Source organism: Nycticebus coucang, chromosome 18, assembly GCF_027406575.1.
Source record: "Nycticebus coucang isolate mNycCou1 chromosome 18, mNycCou1.pri, whole genome shotgun sequence".
Taxonomy (NCBI): Eukaryota; Metazoa; Chordata; class Mammalia; order Primates; family Lorisidae; genus Nycticebus; species Nycticebus coucang.
Window position 1 is genome coordinate 76698687 of NC_069797.1, and position 21968 is coordinate 76720654.

General features: G+C 57.0%; 1 protein-coding gene across 1 annotated transcript in view; it reads right to left on the minus strand.

Moving 5' to 3' along the window:
- DNAH17 (dynein axonemal heavy chain 17) overlaps positions 1-21968 on the minus strand; it is a 118845-nt gene that overhangs the window by 52123 nt on the left and 44754 nt on the right. Inside the window, exons 31-51 of the mRNA XM_053570537.1 lie at positions 21605-21730; positions 21310-21417; positions 20494-20625; positions 19940-20100; positions 19227-19383; positions 18134-18238; positions 15792-15949; positions 15284-15422; positions 14924-15151; positions 14430-14567; positions 13229-13361; positions 12400-12527; positions 11713-11861; positions 7969-8251; positions 7711-7884; positions 7312-7519; positions 6770-6935; positions 2736-2838; positions 1626-1773; positions 1168-1259; positions 19-180 (exon numbers count right to left, since the gene is read on the minus strand). Of these exons, the coding sequence (XP_053426512.1) occupies positions 19-180; positions 1168-1259; positions 1626-1773; positions 2736-2838; positions 6770-6935; positions 7312-7519; positions 7711-7884; positions 7969-8251; positions 11713-11861; positions 12400-12527; positions 13229-13361; positions 14430-14567; positions 14924-15151; positions 15284-15422; positions 15792-15949; positions 18134-18238; positions 19227-19383; positions 19940-20100; positions 20494-20625; positions 21310-21417; positions 21605-21730 (3198 nt within the window). The remainder of the gene's footprint in view (positions 1-18; positions 181-1167; positions 1260-1625; positions 1774-2735; positions 2839-6769; positions 6936-7311; positions 7520-7710; positions 7885-7968; positions 8252-11712; positions 11862-12399; positions 12528-13228; positions 13362-14429; positions 14568-14923; positions 15152-15283; positions 15423-15791; positions 15950-18133; positions 18239-19226; positions 19384-19939; positions 20101-20493; positions 20626-21309; positions 21418-21604; positions 21731-21968) is intronic.

Below are 21968 nucleotides of genomic sequence, written 5' to 3' on the forward strand. Positions count from 1 at the left end.
CCCAATGGCTTAACTTACATCAAAGAATTTCTTGGTGGAAGCTATGGTGACTCTACGCAATGTTTCCTGGTCCTTTTCATCAACCATCTTGTCACCGTATACTCGTTCAGCTTCATGCAGCCAAAGCCGGGCAAGGTCCAGGGGGATCTTCAGACACTCTAACGTGGAAAATAGGATCCCCTGCCCAAGGCATAGGGGTCAGCATCTCCAGCCGTTACAGAGATGGCCAAGTGCCGCACACAGACAAAATGGGACGAAATGAGGATGTGGTCACTTCCCTGGAGAGCGATCCATTCAGCTGCTGGCATAACATTTAATTGGGGCTAGGGGAGCCATGGGTCACTGAGGTTGTGCAAATCCTGGAGGCCAGAGACTGTGTTTGAGAGACAGGAGGGGACTTTCCTCACAAGGCAAAGTTCACCCTCTAATGGGGTGAACAATGGAGAAGGGACAGGGAGGCTGATCACACAGGGACCAGACTAGTGAAGGCCACAGAGTAGATGGTCACAAGCCTGGGCTCTGCACCAGGCTCATTTGGGTCCAGTCCCAGCTTGGCCGTTTACTAACCAAATAACCACAGACGAGTTCAACAAGGGCTTACTGTGGGTCTGCGTTCTTCTGGGCTGTGTGGAGTTTATGCTGTAGTGGGCAGGTGTAGCCAAGTAAATAAGACGACAACTTCACAAGATGGTGTGTGCGTACAGCGCAGTGAGATAGCGGTAGGGTGAGGAGGGGCCTCTGAGGATGCGACGCTGCAGCTGACATTTAATGTGGGAGGAATGACTTAATCTCTCAGAGCCTCAGATTCCCCCTCTGTAAAATGGGGATGGAGCACCAACCTTGTGTGTTGTTCGGAGGAGGGAAAGGGAGCGTGAGGGGCTGAACCCATTATGTGACTTGGGATAAGCAGTCAATAGATGAGAGAAAATATTATCGCCAGCAACGTCATCGCCATCGTCACCACCATCACCAACAGGATCACCACCATCTCCACTGTCACCACCACCACGACCCTCAACTCCACCGTAACCACCACCATCACCATTGTCTCCACCATCAGTCTACAATTCACTTTGCCTTCTCTCCTAAGAGGCCCAGCAGAAGAGCACCGATGGATTGGGGACTTGTCTATAAGGGGGGAGTGACGTGAAGCTAAAAGATGAGTACCTGGAAAATATTGGAGAGGTCCCTGAGGTTGAAGACGTAATGAAACTTAATGGCCGTGGGAAGAAATGTTGCCGTGACTTTCTGATGCAAGGCTGTTACAGGAAAAAGGCACATCGATTCTTACCTACTCTTAATGGCCCCAGGAAGTGCAGAGCTCAAAGTTTCTAAAGCAAATGGACTATGAAATGGTGACAATTTAAGTAAGAAATCTGCACAGCTCTTTGAAGGAGGAGGAAGTTTGCCACTCTACTGTAAATCATTTCTGTATACTAAATTTCCTATGCTCCACCTCCCCCCATAGCGATTGTATTTTGTCAACATCTCCTATGGAAACATAGCATCAATTAAAAATATTGATTTAAAAGTATAAATAAAATATTTGCCAGGGGAAAATACGACAACCTATCAGCCCCATAAAACAGTAGGTTTTACCGACAAGAGGGGACGAGTCCACTCACCCAGAGCTGCAGCCACCAGCTGACTGCTCATCCTCTGGACTGCCATGGGGATCGTGCGATAGGCCAGGTGCTGGGTCAGGATGGTGTTGTAGATGGTCGTGAGGGCCTCCTGGCCAGGGAAGCTCACAGCAAACACACAGAAGTGGCGCTGCCCCGGAACCAACCACAGACTTGGTTAGATGGCTCTTGGGGACCAGCCCGTGGCTGGGGCCACCTTCCTGGGAGAGCAGACCCTTTCTCGTTGACTAATATCTTTTGGGCATTATTAGAGTGGACAGCTTTTCTTCTTGTGCCTTGCATGTGGTAAAGTCACATTAAATATCAGTTATGTGTGAAATGGCCAAATTTACTTCATGCTCTCAAGCAAAACTTTGGCAATGGCAAAAGAGCCACTCAGAGCACAGGCCTGGGCTTAATGTCCCAGGCCTCCATGTGCCTCAACAGTTTGGAAGTGAGGACTGTGTGGGCGGGGCTGCAGATATATTAGCAATGCACAATGTCCTGGTAAATCCAAATTTCTTTTTTTTGAGACAGAGTCTCACTCACCCTGGGGTTGAGAGCTGTGGCATCATAGCTTACAGCAACCTCAAACTCTTGGGCTCAAGCGATCCTATTGCCTCAGTCTCCTGAGTAGCTGGGACTATAGGCATAAATCTGAATTTCAGGTAAACAACTAATACATTTCTTTTTTTAGTAGAGGCAGTCCCTGGGTTATGAATGAGACAACGTTCTATAGATTTATTCTTAAGTCGAACCTGTATGTAAGTTGGAACAGGTACATTTGTAATCTTGAGTAGTATATCAGTCTCGGGGACTGCCTAAGTATGCCCAGATATTGTTTAGGACATACCTATACTAAAAAAGTATCTGTGGTTCATCTGAAATTCAGATTTAACGGGCACCCGCATTTTAGTTTGCTTAATCTGGTAGTAGTGTGGGATCACAAGGAAGGCGGCCAGGGTTTCCTGACACCTTCTGAAGGGTGAGGGAGTTTTCCAGAGAATGTTAGCCTGCGGCCCCAGCCTCCCCAGACACCTCTTTTGCTCTCGTCTGTTAAATGCAAACCTCGGGCCATGGCCGGTAACTGACCTTGCGTTGGCCTCTGCTTACCTGAAGTCGGGGGTCGATGGTGAAGGACCCGGAAGTGGGGTTCATGCAGGCCACGTACTGACAGTTGTGGACGTCTTTTAACGTCAGCTTCTGTCTGTCGTACCTGCGTGGGGGAGACCAGTGTAAGCTTCGCACCACTGGGAGGAGCCACCGCGAAAGAATGCTTTGTGTATGGTTAAAACGGAACCTCAAAAAATATCCATTCTAGATGGAACAGCCCATTTAACTTCATGCTTTCAAAAAGGATTTTGGAAGGGGAGGTAAGAGAGTGCCAGAGGGCGGGCCTGGGTTTGCGTTCCAGCTCTGTCCCAAGCAGCAAGGGCCTCCGGCCAGTTGGTTAACCGCTCTATGCCCCAGGATCCTTGCCTGTACGCTGGGTCGTTAGGCGGCTTTAAAGAAGCTAACACGTGAAGAAGCCCTTGGAAGGTGCCTGAAATACGGTAAGACTGCAAAAAACGCTACCGTCACCACCGTCAGTGTCAGCGGCTCAATGACCTCCCGGTGTCAGGGCTCGGCGGCTGAATGACCTCCCGGTGTCAGGGCTCGGATGGCGGCTGAATGACCTCCCGGTGTCAGGGCTCGGATGGCGGCTGAATGACCTCCCGGTGTCAGGGCTCGGATGGCGGCTGAATGACCTCCCGGTGTCAGGGCTCGGCGGCGGAATGACCTCCCGGTGTCAGGGCTCGGATGGCGGCTGAATGACCTCCCGGTGTCAGGGCTCGGCGGCTGAATGACCTCCCGGTGTCAGGGCTCGGATGGCGGCTGAATGACCTCCCGCTGTCAGGGCTCGGATGGCGGCTGAATGACCTCCCGGTGTCAGGGCTCGGATGGCGGCTGAATGACCTCCCGGTGTCAGGGCTCGGATGGCGGCTGAATGACCTCCCGGTGTCAGGGCTCGGATGGCGGCTGAATGACCTCCCGGTGTCAGGGCTCGGATGGCGGCTGAATGACCTCCCGGTGTCAGGGCTCGGATGGCGGCTGAATGACCTCCCGGTGTCAGGGCTCGGATGGCGGCTGAATGACCTCCCGGTGTCAGGGCTCGGATGGCGGCTGAATGACCTCCCGGTGTCAGGGCTCGGATGGCGGCTGAATGACCTCCCGGTGTCAGGGCTCGGATGGCGGCTGAATGACCTCCCGGTGTCAGGGCTCGGCGGCGGAATGACCTCCCGGTGTCAGGGCTCGGATGGCGGCTGAATGACCTCCCGGTGTCAGGGCTCGGCGGCTGAATGACCTCCCGGTGTCAGGGCTCGGATGGCGGCTGAATGACCTCCCGGTGTCAGGGTTCGGAAGGCGGCTGAATGACCTCCCGGTGTCAGGGCTCGGATGGCGGCTGAATGACCTCCCGGTGTCAGGGCTCGGATGGCGGCTGAATGACCTCCCGGTGTCAGGGCTCGGATGGCGGCTGAATGACCTCCCGGTGTCAGGGCTCGGATGGCGGCTGAATGACCTCCCGGTGTCAGGGCTCGGATGGCGGCTGAATGACCTCCCGGTGTCAGGGCTCGGATGGCGGCTGAATGACCTCCCGGTGTCAGGGCTCGGATGGCGGCTGAATGACCTCCCGGTGTCAGGGCTCGGATGGCGGCTGAATGACCTCCCGGTGTCAGGGCTCGGATGGCGGCTGAATGACCTCCCGGTGTCAGGGCTCGGATGGCGGCTGAATGACCTCCCGGTGTCAGGGCTCGGATGGCGGCTGAATGACCTCCCGGTGTCAGGGCTCGGATGGCGGCTGAATGACCTCCCGGTGTCAGGGCTCGGATGGCGGCTGAATGACCTCCCGGTGTCAGGGCTCGGATGGCGGCTGAATGACCTCCCGCTGTCAGGGCTCGGATGGCGGCTGAATGACCTCCCGCTGTCAGGGCTCGGATGGCGGCTGAATGACCTCCCGCTGTCAGGGCTCGGATGGCGGCTGAATGACCTCCCGGTGTCAGGGCTCGGATGGCGGCTGAATGACCTCCCGGTGTCAGGGCTCGGATGGCGGCTGAATGACCTCCCGGTGTCAGGGCTCGGATGGCGGCTGAATGACCTCCCGGTGTCAGGGCTCGGATGGCGGCTGAATGACCTCCCGGTGTCAGGGCTCGGATGGCGGCTGAATGACCTCCCGGTGTCAGGGCTCGGATGGCGGCTGAATGACCTCCCGGTGTCAGGGCTCGGATGGCGGCTGAATGACCTCCCGGTGTCAGGGCTCGGATGGCGGCAAGGAGTTTGCGCTTCTTCCTGTGCACTGTGACGTTGGGTTTTTTCTCCCCAGGATGCACGTTTTGTGTTTGTAGGACTTCCTTGTATATTCTGGACATCAATCCGCTGCCAATTTTAGACTTTGCAACTCTTTCCTCCGCTTTGGTTACCTCTCTCTTACGTCTGTCCATGGTGTCTCTCCAACAGAATTTCTCAATTTTGATGTAAATCACAGGGATCAATACTTTGCCTTTCAGTTTATGCTCTGGACATGGTTGTTTGAGAAGCCCTTCCCCACGCGCGGAGACACCCTCCCCTACTTCCTTCCGTCCTCACGGCCCAGCTTTTGCTTACAGGTGTGCACACTGCTGGGCCCTTCCTTGGGTGCTGGTGGTTCTGGTCAATGCTTCTTCCACGAGTGAGGTTTTCCCAACACTTCCTGACATACCCACTGACCAGGCCCCCTTTCTGCATTGTTGTGGGCTCAGCTTTCTCTCTTGTTCTAGGAAGTGCTGAAGACTCATCTGACTGTGCTACCCTCTTGAAGATGCTTCAGTGTAAACTGACCAGCAGGCGTGGACTGGGGCTGAAGCTTAACAACCTAGAGGGCCCTCTTTAAGGACAAGATGATGAAACTCTGAGCAAATTTTCCAAGTGTGTGTAACCTTATGAAGCTTCCGGGGCTTGGAAGAGGCATGTGTGAGTGAGGGCTAGGCCTCGGGCCCCCACGGGCCAGGCGGAGATGCCTGCAGAGAGGGACTGTCTCTCAGTGTCTGGCCCTGCCTCCCTCTCCCTAGAGCTCCCGCCCCACTCTATGTCAGTCATCTGGAATGATGTCCCACTTTGGCTTGTCACCTCCCCCAGGGAGTCGCCTCTAACACCATGCACCCGGAGCTGTCCTTGCTAGCTTCCTGTGTCCTGTGAGCCCTGTGAGTTGTGTCACTCACTGGGGAAAGGCAGGATGGAGTCAGACATATTTGGACTTGAAACCCAGCTTTGCCACTTGTTAGGGCCGTGACCTTGGGTAGGCAACTTTAGCCCTGTGCCTCCATTTCTGGGCAGGAAGGGCAGGCTCCTGGAACCCACAGACTAGTTTCTGGAGTTCTTTTGGCCTTAGAGTGCCCAGATATGGGCCTATCTACTTAGCTTAAGAGACAACTGGACTGGATGTTCTTCTCTTTCCAAAGTGCAAACCTAAACTCCACACTCTTCCTGGAGCCACTGGGGGAGAGTCCACCCTCGGCTGTCTAGCTACTCAGAGGACCCAGGGTCTGGCTACAGCTGCCCTGGGCACCCTCTGCCTCTGGCTGTCAGACCCTGGCCACCCCGGCCTCCTCAGGTCCCTCCCGCCTTAGGGCCCTTTCACGTGGCATGCTCTGCCCCACCTGGGATGCTCCCATGGCCAGCGCCCCCTCAGCCTCCAGCCTCTGGCTTCATAAGACCTCCCCAGGGCATCTCTGACCCCGATGGAGGGGGAGGCACCCCTCTGACTGCGCTTTTTCTCAGATCTCTTCCTTTACTCCGTAACCATGTGTGGGGGACAGGAAAGGGTGTCCATCTCCCCTCTGTGGGAGCTCTAGGCCACGCCCCTGCCCATGGCCCTGTAGCCCCACCATGATCTCATCACTCATCCAGCTCCTGGTCCCAGCCCCCTGCCCTCACCCATAGTCCAGTAGCTCCACTTTCCTGCCTTATGGCCCTGCCCCAGGAACCCCACCCTGTGCAGTGACCCCCCCCACCCCAGACCCGAACCACTAGTCCTACAGCCCCCTCGCACCTCCCCCATGGTCCTGCAGCCTTTTGGCCCCAATCCCCAAAGACCCTTGGCTCCTGTCCCTGCAGCCCTGGCTCTCCCTTACCAGTGCCCATGGTCCATGTGCTGCCGGATGAGGGTGTGCGGGGCCACCGTCCCATACTTGTCCACCTCAGGCATGTTCATGTCATCGATGAAGTAGATCAGCTTCTTAGTGCCTGGTGGCCCATAGTTCCTCCCTGACTTCTTCTCCAGAGGCTTCTCAAGCACACCTGGAGAAGGCAGCAGGTCAGCCATGCCCTGCCATCCTGAGCCCAAGAGTCAGGTGGGCAGGACACACCGGTGGGCTTGGAGGAAAGATGTGGGAGCTACCGGGGCTTAGGTTCAACCCACACACCTGCCTAGGGAGTGGGACCAGGCTCGGAGTCCGTGGAGGGCTGGTGGCTCAGGGCCAGGGCAGGGGCACCCTGCTGCCCACCAGGCTTTGGGCCTCTCAGATGGGTCAAGATGCTCCCCGTGGGCTCTGCCCCCATGACTGGCCATCAACACCCACATCATCAATACCCCACCACCACCAGAAAGAGGGGTCCTGGCTGTGGTTCAGGTGGTCTCGCCCTGGGGAAAGGAGAGGCCAGTGTGGGGCCTCACCCTGTAGCATGGCCGAGGTCGTATAGAAGTTGAAGGGTACAGCCTGCACCAGGTAGTCATCTGTGTTCAGACTCTCCAGCTTGTCCCCCATCAGCACCGACTTGCCCGTCCCCGCGTTCCCCACCAGCATCAGGGGCCAGCCTTTCTCCATGAGCAAGTCCATGAAGTAGCGGATACGGGTGGTCTCGGTGGTGTGGACCAGGGAGGCCTGGGGGGCGGGGTGGGCAGCTGTCACCCCCAGGCCGTGCTTCACCCCATGTGCAGACCCTAGTGGTTTAAGCCCCAAACTTTGCTTCAGAGGCCCCACTGTTGAGGACGACTTATACATGGACACCTGCCCGGGGTTCCCTGAGTCCTGCTCCCATCACTGGCCAGTGGCCACCACTTTGGGGAAGTTACCTGCAATGGGACATCTGGGTCCAACTCAAAGCTGGGCACTTTGTCTGTCCAGGGCAGGAATTTCTTAGTGTCGGGGTCGATGTAATAGTCAAAAACAGTTCCCTGGGAGGGGAACTTGATGGTTTTGAATTCGTTGATCCACCACTTACTGAACTCGACTCGATAATCTACAAGCTGTTAAGAAACAGAAAGGAAGACTAGGGCCGGGCCAGGAGGGCTGCGGGAGCCTCATACAGGCGACCGTCCCGTGTCTGTCACCTGGTCCTGGAACATGGCCCCACCAAAGGCCCAGAAGCAGGCGAACACGAAATAGAGCTCATACAGCTCCTTGGGGGAGTCGGGCGGCGCGTTCTTCTCCGTGAGCAGACACTCCAGCAGGTACAGGATCATCTGGATGACCGTGATCTCAGGCACTGGTGTGATCTTCTTAAACCCGAAGCGCAGCTTGTCCAGGCAGGTGGGCAGGTACTTGTCGAAGAGGATCATCAGGTTGGCCTTCTCCGACTGCACTTTGCGCCTCTCAATCCAGCTGCTCACCACCCTGGGCAGAGCGGGGAGGTCAGATGACGGAGGCCACACGGTGGGTCCGCCAGGGGTTCCTCCCTTGCAGAAAGCCTCTCCCCCTGTCCAGCCCACCCCCAGGTGATCCTGGTAGGGCAGCAGCAGGGTGGAGACTCAGGTTCCCCGCTCCTCTGGGGCAATGGTGCAGGGGCACCCATGGGGCCAGCTGCAGACCCCCAGAAGGCCCGATGCGAGTGCTGGGCCGGGGTGCTGCAAGCCTGGAACTGGGAGCTGTCTCGCTACCACCTGGGACACCTTTGCCCCCAGTGAAGACAATACTGAGCTGGGGGACAGAAGGCGAGGAGGAGAGAGCTCATGACGCCCCCGAGGCTGGGAAGAAAGTGGGGCTTGGTAGGAAGGACAAAAGGATAATGGGACACGATATCCGAGCAGGGACATTTCATCATGTCACCTGGACTCCTGGGCCAGCTTTGTCTGAGCCACCCCCTCGGTGACTTGAGACGGTGGAGGCTTTTTTATCGCTTCAGATAGAGTTGAATTTGTCACGTTTAATGGAAGAGTCCGAATGTAACAGGCAATCCTTGAGGTGCTCCCGTTGGATTGTCAGTCAACGTAGCTGCCTCGGGGTGGGGGGCCCCCACGGTGGCAGGGGGTGTGGGCTCTGGAGCCCCACTTCCTCTGGCTAGAACCGGCTCTGGTGTGGGCAGCTGCGGCCTTGGGCAAGTTGCTTAATGCATCTGAGTCCCGGGCTTGATATCTGTGGACGGGTGGTGTTTACATCACCTCCATTTTAGAGGACTGCATGGGCCTGGTCAGAAGTGCCAAAGAAGTGTCTGCTGAAAGCATAAATAGCATCCAGCTCCCCGGAGGGTCAGTGAGCTCAGCACGTGCGTCATTTCCAGGATGCCGGGGGCGTCAGCAGGAGGCTCACGTTACCCAACACAGCCACTCTACCACCTCTGCATGCTCTCTTGTTCTGGAAGCTCCACCCTCCCCCTGGGCCTCTCTCAGAGAAGAGAATTGGGAGCTGAGAGCCTTTGCCCAAGGTCCCTGGGCTCCCCAGAGTGGCAGAGCAGCCCTTCACAGGTGAGGACTTGGACGCAGGTGTGCCAGTCTTCAGAAGGAGAGGCTGATGTGCTGTTGCCTGAGAGGTTGGAGGTGTTTGTGTCAAAGCTCTGATGTGGCCTTAATGGGAGTCCTTCAGCGCACGTTCATGGGCACATTGGCTTTGATCCTCAACATAAACCCACAGAGATACCTTCTTTTGAGATGGGCCGACTTTCTCACCCCTGGTCCAGCAGCTTCTGGTCCCGCCCCTGGAGGCAGCTGGGCCCACCCAGCCTTGAGTCCCTGCCCTAACCCTTCAGGACACTGGTCCACCTCTCTGGGGACCCTGCACCTGCTTCTTGTCCACTCTGCTCCTCTAGCAGAACCCCAGTCTCCTCCTGCTCCCTCCAGGTCACCCCTCTGGAAGCGTGGTCCCCGCCGCTGTGCACGCCAGCCAGGCTTCCTGCCCCCACAGCCCAAACACCCACATCCTGTCCCCCTGCATCTCAGCAGCCCCCACTCTCTGTCTTAGTCCCCTTGCCTTTGTCTTTTGCCCGTGTGGAAAACTGTCTGATGGGGTGGAATGGGCAGCCCACCAGCCCCACAGAAGACGTGACCGCCTGCAGCCTCATTTAGAGAAAAGGCCTTTGCAGACTTGGTCGTGTTAAGGCTCTTGGGACAAGATCATCCTGGATTAGTGTGGGCCCTAAATCCAAGGACCTGTGTCCTTATTAGAAGGGGGACATTTGGCCAGACACAGAGAAAGCCACATGAAGACAGAGGCAGAGACTGGTCTACGCGTCAAGGAATGCCAGAGGCTGCCGGAGCCCCTGGAAGATAGAACGAGAGAGGCCCGGTTGAGATTCAGACGCCAAAGGAACTGGCCCTGCTGGTGCCTTGTTCTCAGACTTCTGGCCTCCAGAACTGTGAGGATAAGCCACTGCTGTTTGCAGCTGCCCAGTCTGTGGTTCTTTGGTGTGGCGGCCTCAGGACATGAGTGGACAGGGGTTCCTGGAGCAGCCAGCACGATAGTGCCAGGGCTCAGCGGCTCCCAGCAGCTTGGGGGTCCAGCCAGGTTCTGGTCCCGTCCTTGCAGGGAACATTCTTCTTGGGACCCTCTCAGACCCTGGCCTCACTGTGCCGCCTGCCTCCCAGCAGACGTTTCACCTCCTGTTACAGAGAACAGAGAGGCACATCTGGGACTCTGTAAATGTCTTTCTCCGCCTAGAGACTTACCTGTGCCTAGAAATAGTCTGACCCCCCAGACCCAAACGTTGTTCTTGTCTTAACCCAGCAAACCTCTGATCTTGCTCTGGACGCAGCCTCACTGTCATACATCTGGCCGGTCCCTCCTCACGAATCGGCGTCTGGCTTCTGCCTCCATCGTGTTCTGAAGCTGCTCTTCTTGAGTGAGTGAGCAGTTCCCAGTTGCTGAGTCCAGCAGAAACTCCTCCATCCTTGATGTCTGGATGTGATCCTATCTGGCTTCCTCCTCTCTGAAGTTTTCTTTCCCTGGTGTCTGGATGGTTTCTCTTTGGAGTCCTTTCTGCACGCCTCTTCCTCCCAACACGGCGTGCTCTTCCTCTGAAGGCCATGGGCTCCCATCCCACTCCAGCTGAGGGAGTCTCCTAGGGGTTGCCCTCACAGCAGGTGCCCAGAGGGAGGGATGACCCTCCGCCTCCAGCCGATGGCTCTCCGAGGCCTCACCTCCATGAACACCCCACTGGGATGTTGGGATGTCCATGCAAGACCATGTGGGACCTTTGCTCCAAGCTGCTATTTATTTCTGCATCCCAAGAAAATCTATTACTCTGCCCATTACTGGCCAAGTGTCCAAGCCCAAAAATCTGCCTCTTAAGCTTTAGAGCATCTCTTAAGCCAACCTCTTCCACTCCCATGCCCAATGGCCACCCATCACTCACTGACTTGACCAACTGTCCTTTTCACATCACACCTCCTGCACCTGGCCCTGTGGGTGACCTAGCTTCTGTCCCTGCCTGCCAAGGACACCCGACCCCTGCCTGTTGCGCTGTGCCATTGCCCCTGGCAGTGCTGGTTCTCACCTGGATTGCTGCCCAGCTTCTGTCCACCTAGAAAGCCCCTGTCATGTGGCAGCCCAGACCTCAGCCCTCTGTGAAGATGTCCTGCCCCCATGGGGCTCCGGCCCACCCTCGCCACCAGTTCTTGTTGTTCCTGTGTTCCTGGCCCTTTGTGCAAACTTCCATGTCTCCAGTGGCGGAGTCATGGCGCCCTCACATTATTGACCTGAGCATCTATCTCTCCCCCTCCTGCTGCCGTGACCCCGGTGCCTGATGAGGGCCCAGTGCACGGCGTTTAGTGTGCGAGTGAACGAATAACTTTACACATAGCCCTGAGCCAGGCCCTCTGCCTTGCTGTTCTCTGATGGGTTCAGGGAAACCAAAACCGACTCACGGGTTCCATCCCAGGTCTGCTGGGTTGATGTAGAGGATGCCGGCCCTGGACACCGTGGCAGGGGTGGCTGTCCTCAGGTGGCTGATCTCAAATACCAGCCTCATGGTGCGATTCAAGGGGATTCGCTCGTTGCTGGCCAGGGTGAGGACCTAGGAGGGGGACAGCAGGCCGCAGGTCCCACATCACCACAATAAGAGTCCCAGGAGGGGCAGCTTGGAGCAAATCTCTGAGCAAGGGGCGATACTTGCCATCCCCTGGTGAGAGCAAGCCTTTTTCATCCTAGCATTTCTCAGCCCCTCTCTGGCCCCTGCCCTGCCCCAGGACAGCCTGGGAAGCCTTCTGCACTCTTGCACCAGGAGGATCGCACTTGGTTCTCAAATCCTCACCTTCTCTGGTAAGTCTTGTGTTCCCACCTCTACCCAACAGAGGATCATTTTTTATGAATAAAACTGCTTCTAGATAACTCTGAATGTCTTTTCTGTCTCCCAAAACATTCCATGTAGTTTCCACGTGCTGCATATAAATTGGAGAATGCTCCCGGGGTCTCTACCCTGAACTACCTGCGACTAGAAAGCCATTGAGGAGAGGCCCCGCCTGCACAGACAGGACATGTCCCATGGAGAGGCCTCACCCCTGCCCCCCTGCCCCCCGTGTGGCTCTGGGGTTAGCTTAGAGCCCGGGCTGCACCTTGTTGTCATCCATGACGGTGTTGAGGGACTCGATCCACATGGGGTCTATGTCCCCATCCAGGACGATCCACTTGGGGCCGTCGTGAGTGAGGTTGGCCAGGTCTCGCATGATGGTGGAGAACAGGCCTGGGAGGAAGCACGGCTCTCAGCAGCTGCAGGGAGCACAGAGGCCACAGAGGCCCGGGGGCAGGGGGCAGGCGGCAGGCCACACACCCTCCCGCCCCGTCCTCCTCTCCCTCTCTCCCTTCCTCCTCATCCTGTTTCCTCTTCTCCTCCTCCTCCCTCCCACTCCTCTCAGAGGCCCCCGTCCTCCTCTCCCTCTCTCCCTTCCTCCTCATCCTGTTCCCTCTTCTCCTCCTCCTCCCTCCCACTCCTCTCAGAGGCCCCCGTCCCCTGCTTCAGATGGACAACAAAGGCCTGAGGACCAGAGTGACAGGCTTCTTTCCTTCCCTCCTCTTTGCCCCTGGGATGGGGTAGCCTCCCTCTGATATGCCCCAGCCAGGCCCGGCCTTTGCCCTCTGACCCTGCAGCCCCCCCATTCTTGGACACCCCAGTTCTCTTTGTGAAGCCACTTTCCAAGAGAAACTCTGGCTCAGAGCCTGGCTGAGGTGTGGCTACCCTGTGCCCAGCCTCACCCTGTGTCCCTCTCGTAGGGTTGCACCGTCCTTGCTTGGGCAGGGCAGCCTGCGGTTCCCACAGGTCCCAGCTTGGGTGTGCCTCCCTGGTGGCGCAGACCCCTAGTGCCTGTGGCCCCCATAGCACTGTCATCGTGGTGCTGTCCCCACAGCTGAGCTGCCTGCCTTGCCCGGGGCCCCCCCTCCTGGTACCGTCTTTCCACTCTCTGGTGGCTGGGTTAATGATGCCAAAGAGCTCGTCACAGGTGACGGCCTTGGGGTCCAGGTCCACAGCCACTGGCTTCCTCTTCAGGTTCTGGTAGGTCTTATTGAGGGATTTGAGGACCTGGGCAAAGGCGGGAGGCCACTCATCTGTGACTCCATGTCCCCAGCACCCCCTGCACCTGCTCTGGGACAGCTGGGAGCCTGGACGGATATGAGACCCTCTACGTGAGCCCAGACTGGCCCTTTTGTGATCACATGCAGAATCTCCTATGATCTGGTTTGCTTTGGGGGCATGTAGGTGAGCTTGCCCACCCCCACCTCCACCGGCAACCATGGGTGTCAGGGGCTAATTGTTCATATTTACAGCTGCAGAGGGCCGCTTGCCTGAGGCCATGCTAAGCTCTGGATAAATTCACCTTAGCATCTTCCTCCTAATACAAGTACTCCAGGCCACCGGGAGAAGCTCCCAATCTCTTACCCAGAGAGACGGGAGTGCCGTGGTGTCACAGCTCTCAGCAACCTCCAACTCTTGAGCTCAATCAATTCTCTTGCCTCAGCCTCCCAAGTAGCTGGGACTACAGGTGCCCACCACAACGCCTAGCTGTTTTTTGTTGCAGTTGTCATTGTTGTTTGGCAGGCCCGGGCCGGGTTCTAACCCGCCAGCCTCAGTTGGTGTATGTGACTGGTGCTGTAACCACTGTGCTATGGGTGCCAAGCCGAGAGACGGGTTTTAAGGACATGCAAGGACATCTCATCTGTGTGTGTGTGTATGTTCCTTTTTAGGAAACTGGGTTCATATGGTTCCTGACTTTACAAAACCAACTTCTGTGAGCTTCCCCCAAACCCCTGCCCCGTTATTAGTCTGGGGAACAATCTGCCATCAGCGTCCGTCCTCAGGGTGGTGCATGAACACAGGCTGGTGTCACAGACTTCAGTGGCGTCAGCCACCACCCTCCATATCTCACCAGCCACAGGGCATGGCAGGGGACAGGAGGGGGAGGGCTGGCCCAGAGAGGGGGAAGCAGGGGGGTAGGGGCTGTGGCTCCTTCTCCCCTCCCCCTAATTGTCCTTCCTGGACTGGGACACAGTTCAGCGACTCCCCAGGGTGGGGCGAGCTGATGGGGGGCTGACCCTTCCCCCCCACTCCTGCACCGGCCAGATCCCTTCAGGGCCCTCTGGGGGGAGGCACCTGAGACTTGCCGCTGCCCGCGTTCCCGATGACGAACACGGAGTGCCGGACCTGCAGCAGCTCCTCCAGCTGCACCACCTTCAGCACAAAGTTGTCCTCGGCCTGCAGCCTGAGCTCCACGATGCTCTGCTTGATGACCTGGGGAGACACAAGGTGAGGCTGGGCACTGGGACAGCCTTTCTTTCTGGCGGGGTCCTCCTGCCCAGTGGGACAGCGGAGAAGAGAACCATAGCCCTCTAAGCAGGTACATCTGCAAGTTCGGCCGCCAGTGCTACTGTGACCTTGGGAGGGATGCATTTGCCCAAAGCCCCATCTGAGGGAGTGACCCCCCAGCCAGGCCTAGGGATGCAGCGGCAGCCCCACGGTCTCTGGACCCTGGAGGCCTGTGTGACGTGGCCTCCTATCCAGGGTTACATTTGCCATGTGGGTCCCTGTCTGACATCCTAGGCAGGGCAAACCTCTCAGTGTGGAGAAAAGGCCCGGGGTGACTCTACCTTTTCAAAATTCAGGTCTCGCTTCCGAGGCACGTCCAGAGCTGGGAAGAGGTCCCCAATCAGCCCCATGAACACGGGCAGGTCATCGGTCACGATCTTGGGGATGTTGAAGTCTCTCAGGGCCCTCATGAGCACCTGGTCCTCTGCCCGGCTGGGGTCCCCCCTCTTCAGGGAACCAGCCACCACCAGCACAGACTTGATGGCACGCAGGCCCCAGTCGTAGTGGTCCTGTGGGCAGCAGGGACGGCGGGCACAGCTGAGCTCCCTCTCCCACGCTGGCTGGGGGAGGTCTGGGAGGGCGGGAGGCAGCCTCAGCCATGCCCACCCCACACCACGTGCTCCTGGGCCCCAGACACACACCTGCTTAGACAGCAGCTCCTTGCACAAAGTGTAGAGGGTGATGAACTTCCTGGCCAGCAGGCGCGCCTCCAGGAAGCCCTCGGCCACCAGCATGATCTCACAGATCAGTTCAAAGTCAGGGACCACCATAGCACATGGCCTAGGGAGATGGGGACAGGTGGGCTCCTCCCTCATCCCTCCCCCACTCATGCCTCCACCTGTCCCTTGTCACCTGGGAATGCACGCTTCCCCTGCCAGTGGACTGCAGCTTATGGGTCACCTCCTGGGGCAGGAAGCTGGGCTCTCAGCCCTGTCCCTGACCTCCCCTTGGGTGTCTCTAGCCTGCCAGGGTAACCCTTCCAAGTGCCAACCGGCAGCCTGCCTTCCATCGGCTCGGCTTGTGCAGTGTTGGGCTGTGTCTCAAGTGTGTCCTCCCCTGCCTGCTCAGGGCTGTCCTGATGAGCCCCGTCTTCCATGGCTGCCCCCCCCCACCCTCTGCTCTCTCCCAAGTCACACCTGGGCCACGCACCTGAACAGGGCCTTTAAGTTCTCAGGCAGCTCCGTGCGCCCCGCGTACCCGGGGTTCATGGTGATGAAGATGCCGACGGTGGGGATGAGGCTTATCCTCTCTCCGAGGAAATTAAACGTTTTTTTCTTGGCCCGAATTGCATCTTGGACACATTTTACCTGAGCAGTTGGTACACAGACATGTCAGCAGGGAAGTGGCCAGCTTCGCTGAGCCAGGTGGGTCTCTGGGTTAAAACATGTGACTGAGTCTGCAGTGTCCTCCTAGTTTCTTTTTTTCTTTTTATTTTTTTGAGACAGAGTCTCACACTGTCACCCTTGGTAGAGTGCAGTGGCGTCACAGCTCACAGCAACCTCAAACTCTTGGGCTTAAGTGATTCTCTTGCCTTCAAAGACTCCCAAGTAGCTGGGACTACGGGCGCCCGCCACAATACCGTTATGTTGTTGTTGTTGTTGTTGCAGTTGTTTAGCTGACCTGGGCCGGGTTTGAACCCGCTACCCTCGGTGTATGTGGCCGGCATCATAACCACTGTGCTATGGGAGCCCATCCTTGGTTTCTTTTTTTAATTAAGCTTTTACATCTGGAGGCCATTATAGAAAGGCCTCACGCGGTTGTAAGAAAGAATGTAGGGGCCCCAGTGCCCAGCGGGGACATCTTGGACTACAGTGCACTGCAGCAGGGTCCTGGTGCTACTGGGAGCCACCATGGGAGCCCTGTGCCCTTCCTGTAGCCACACCACATCCCTCTGTTCCTCGCGCCCCCGGCCCCTTAGTGACTAATGTCTGTTCTCTGCTTCTGTGGCGCTGTCTTCTCACAAATGCCATCTCAGTGAGTCTCCTCACTCAGCACGGTTCTTCGCAGGGGCTCCAGGCCATTGCCAGAACCAATAGTTCCCTGTGTGGTGTTGCTGAATGGTGTCCCACCTCCCAGCCTTCTGCGTCCTCTTCCCACGCTGACAATGACTGGTCTGCTCATCAGACCACCTGACCATCTGTCCATTTCCAAGGTTAAACCCCTCCTCGCCCCTGTCTGCGTTTGGTCCTTTGCTGGAAACTTCCAAGGCAGCTGTGGATCCCCAAGTCCCCACTTGGAGGCGCCCAACACTTGCGGTGAGACGTGCCCCACTTGCCTGGCTTCCCAAGTCTCCCCAAGCCCAGGTTCCACTGCCCCGGTTGTCCCTCCCTTCCTGCCATGACGGGTCTGCAGAGCCCACAGCATGACCTGGACTGGCCGGGATGCTTCCCACACCGAGCCTCTCCTTCCTGTGTCTCTGAGTCTATAAACTTCCAGTGCCCCAAACAGGCTCTGTACCCCCACCCCCAGGGCGCGTTCTGACTGTGGGGTGGCAGGGGAGGCCCAGGCAGCAGCCAGCACTGCCCACACACTGGGCCAGGGCCTCCTGGCCAGACACTGGCCTCCAGCCCCAGGGCTCAGGGATTCTTCAGGCTGGGGGGAGTCACCTAGGGGGAAGTAGCCACCTGTGATTCACTGGCAAACCAGCGTCATCGATTCCATCTTACAGATGAGAAAACGTGGTTGCAGACAGTTCAAATCGCTGACAGGCAGAGCGTTAGGGAGTTAACGTAGTAAATTTAAACTGGGCTTTGAGCCCAGGCTGGGGTCTGAGCAGCCTGGGCCCCCAGGCCTGCACCCTTCTTCTGAGCTCCCTGCTGCGGGTGTGGGTGGCAGTGTCAGCACATCCACCCACCCATACCCTGACCCCCATCTCCTTCAGGAATATCGCAGTTGGTCCAGGCCTCCAGGTCAGCCCCCTACAGAGCCCAGGGGTCTCCACCCCATCAGGCAATTGTTTGAAGCAGAAATGCTTGTCTAGTCATGTGGGTGGCCCCATGGGTGTCTTTAACATGGAGTGGGGGTGGTGCTGGCACAGGACTGCTCCCCCACCGAGAACCCCACTCCTGCCCTGCGGTCCTGAGCTCCGGCCTGAGTGTTCCCAAAGTGCACGGCCACGTTGCCTCCCCGCCTCCCCCCACTTCTTCCTTCCCTGCCACTCCCTTTGGTACCCTAGTCTAACCTAGAAACCGCTGCGTGTCCTTCAAGGCCCAGCTCCATAGATACCCACAACAAGCCCTTTGTCCTTCTCACCTGAATTCATCTGCATGTGTGTCACCATACCAGACTCTTACTGTTTTCAACCAGAATGAATGTCTAACCTGACCCCAGGGCCCTGGGGCCAGGTTGGGGGCCCCACCCATCTCTGTGTCACACCATCCCCCAGACCTTGGAGTGGGCAGGTGGGCAAGGAGGTTCTGTCTGCTAATGGGAAGGGTGCGAGGTAACGGGCAGCCGGGCAGCCAGTCACCCACACTCAGGCAGGGGCCTACCTGCACGGCAATCACGGACAAGACCTCCACCGAGATCCGGTTAAACTCGTCAAAGCAGCCCCAGGCCCCCGTCTGGGCCAGGCCCTTGTAGATATTCCCACAGGACTGGAAAGGGTGAGACCAGAGGGGTGCCGTTGGCGAAGGAAGAACCTTGGGCCAATGGCCTGAGGGAGGGGTCTACCTGCCCCTTCCTCTAGCTGCCCCCGGCTGGGAATAGCTAGGCGCCGGAAGGCCAGCAGGCTCACTTCTCAGAGAGGGCTGACACTGCGGGTGCCAGAAAGAGCCATCCTTCTGCCCGGACCCCATGGGTTGAGACCCCGGATGGAGGCCCCTGCAGGGCTCCTGGCCAGAGGGCTTGGACAAGTACACACTCACAAAATCCAGGCTTTGCATTTATTCTTAGCCTTTTCTTTTATGCACACAAAGGAAGAGCCCCCTCAAATGGGGGGGTTTCAGGGGCCTGACCAGTTTCCATCTAGGTTTCCAGGTGATTACTACACCCTTCTGGAGGTTCCGACCTCAGACTGCACTTTCCTAAGTCCAGGAGGCTGCAATGCACTGTGTGGCTCAACAGCCCCAGGGGCAGCTGCCTGTCCTCAGAATGGGGTCCCCAGATCTGGGCAGGGTAGCAAGGCCTTTTCAGGCCCAGGGTCCCAAACTCAGGGACTGCCCCACCTCCCCTCCTGCAGGAGGCTGCAGCGTCGGGACCACCCTCCCCTGCTCGGTCCTTAGAGAATGGTCTGTGATGACTGATGGGACCAGGCCTGTCCTCTGCTCCCCTCCCAAGCCCACCTAGACATAGCTCTTACTCAGTCCCCACACGTATCCATGAGGGAGGTGCTCTCCTCTGCCCAGAGTCCCCAGCTCTGGGGCAGTCTTGGAATTGAGGCTGAGAAAAGGTCGCCTCCAGGGCAGGGCGTTTGGGGTGGAATTTGTCAGACAGGCCACCAGAGGGGGACACCACCAGCAACAGGGTCCCCAGTGCTGCCTCCCTGGGTGCTATTTGAGATGTTCAGGGATTGAGAGCTTGGTGCGGGGCTTCCTAGGACAGGGTGCTCAGATTTCTTCCCACCTCTGGGCCTCAGCTGCACACCTTGTAGTCCATTTGCTCGGAGCAGTTGAAGACGTACACCATGGTGCCCAGTGCTCTGCCCAGGTCCTTGGTCGTCTCCGTCTTGCCAGTCCCAGCAGGGCCAGCAGGCGCCCCGCCCATGATCAGATGGAGGGACTGTGTCAGGGTGATGTAGCACCTGTTGGGACCTCTGCTTAACCTGTGTGCTCGTGACCTCACAGCCGCCCCACTGCTTTCACTGAGGCTGTAGTTAGATATGTTACTGCCCAGCCCCAGGAGGCATGACAGCGGGAGGGCAGGAAGGACTTCGGATGTGACTGAGGGACAGGCACCGCCCAGGGCAGAGGTGGCACAGGGACCTTTGCCACTGTGGCCCTTGGGCAGGGGAGCACCACTAAACCGGTGATGGCTCAACACCACCACATCTACTGAGGGTGGGCTCAGGGCGGGGCAGCTGCTGATCTTAGTGCTTTTGGTTGTTGAATAATTTATTCAGCCCTTAACAAGCTCATGGGAATTCATAAAACATTATCCCCGTGGAGCTCGAGGCCTGGCACCTTGCAGGTGACGGGACTAACCCTGAACGTGGGTCCACCTGACCCAAGTGCCCGGCTTGTTTAGCCTCAGCAGCTGGTGTCCAAGCCTGACAATGTGAAGAATCACAGAGAAGGGACCAAAAGGAATGCCGGACTTGTTTAGGGATGGGCGTGACGGGCCCATAGGTGCGTCCCCACCTGTCAGTGAGGGGGGTGATGACCAGCCGTGGCGTGTTGCCCAGATACTCATAGGAATACCGGATTTGGGCATCACAGATGTTGGCAAAGCAGTGTCGCTTCTCCTCATCCCAGCGGTGCCGGAGCTGGGACTGCCAGGTGAAGGCTTGAGAACTCTCCACCTGCGGAAGGAGCCACAGCTCTTCTTGTTGGCCAAGAGCGATGCAACCAGAAGACCCGCCAAGAAGGCCAGGCTGCCTCCCACAGGCCCCTGGGCCCTCAGGCGCCTTCCTAGCCCTCCTTCCTCTCCAGTAGGAGGCATCCGCCCTTACTGCTGCCCCACCCCCCGCCCCTGTTGAATCTTGCTGAAAGAGGAGTGCACCCCATGTGGGGGTATTGCTCATCTGATCACTGTGCCTTCTTGCCAGGGTGAGTCTAGGCAAGGGGTTGGGGGCTGAGCTAGGGTCCTGCCCCAGGGAGTAAAAATGTCAGGGCTGAAGCCTCCGAAAGCATGCCCCCAACAAGGTACGCTGGCCCTTCCCCAGCCACTCCCTGGGGATAGTGGGCACGCGTACCTTGGCAACAATCATTTTAGCCACCACGTCTCGGGCATGCACGTCGATGGTGCAGACCGTCATGATCTTCATCCTGTCCCCGGGGTTGAGGTTCCCGATGAGCAGTGTGATAAGCGCATTCAGCTGGCTGATCTGTGGGAGGAGAGACGCCTTCACAGAGTCACTGGAGGATGCCACCGAGGGCTGGGTGGTCCCCCAGCGGGGCCCCTGGGCTGTTTGGGTTCTCAGGGAGATCACAGCCATACGAGGAAGTTCACCACACTCTTGTTTATAGTAACAGAAAACAGGAGAACATTGTGTGGGGCATGTTAACCTGTGCGACAGCCCTGGGATGGAATACCACAGAGCCACTAAAAGTGATATAGTAGAAGAAAAGTTAATGCTGTGGGAGAGGGTGGATATTAAGTAAAAACAGTTGATTTTAAAACTTTCCAGATAGTTTGTATATTTTTACATACAAATTGTACGCACACCGGAAGACTAGGAAGCCACATAAGAAAATGCCAACAGTGTTATATTTGGGTGGTGGGATTATAGTTAAATTTTCCTTTAAAAAAAATTATCTTTAGTGTCAATATTTCTAAACAAGAATCTTTAAGAAAAAAGACTTGCAGTAGCATTTCACGATTTCCAGATAAGACATTAAAGTTACATATTTCGCAAGATGTTGCTGTTGGGTACAAGCGCCCAGGGTCACTGACGCTTGCCAGCTTCTGACCCATGGGATTGTCAATGTCACAAGGTTCAGTCTTGGAAAGGAAGATGTTTCCAGTAGTCACTTGGCAGAGTTTGAGATGGATGTACAGGATCACGAACCTGCTTTTTGTTGTAGTCTTTGATAGCATTTTCATAGCCTTCCTCCAGCCTCGAAAACGCCAGGCCCACCTCCGTGGTCCACCAGATCTGGGTGCACGTGAGGGCGATCTGGGAACAGAGAGGCACCCCCATTCCTGAGCAGTGAGCTACCAATTACACTAATAAAAAACATTCATGCCACTGATGCAAACTGTTTTCCAGCAAGTGTGGTGAAGACAGGAGCTACGTGGACACAGCACACACCCTCGTCTCAGAGCTGTCGCTCCCCCACTGTACCCCTTTCTCCCTCCCAGACCTGGGCTGGGTAGTCAAAGATCCACTGCTCCCGCGGCTTCTCCTCGTACGTCACCACGGCCTCTGGAATTTCGTGTCGGAGGGTGGCGACCATTCGGTCCAGCACTCGATTCAGCCACACTTCCACCTGGGGACGGGGCCACATGTGCCTCTAGTTCAGTGGATTGCTGCTTTGTCATCAAGAAAAAAATCTACTCTCTGTCCCATCATCATCCCAGGGCAGAAATGTCATGGTTTTTGTAAAGCAGTAACAATGAGCCACTTAAAATGTGTGCTTAGGACGCTGAGCAATAAATGCTGTCATAACCTGTGACATTAAGCATCCAGGTATGGACGGGAGGGGACCCAGAGAAGCATCTAAAGGG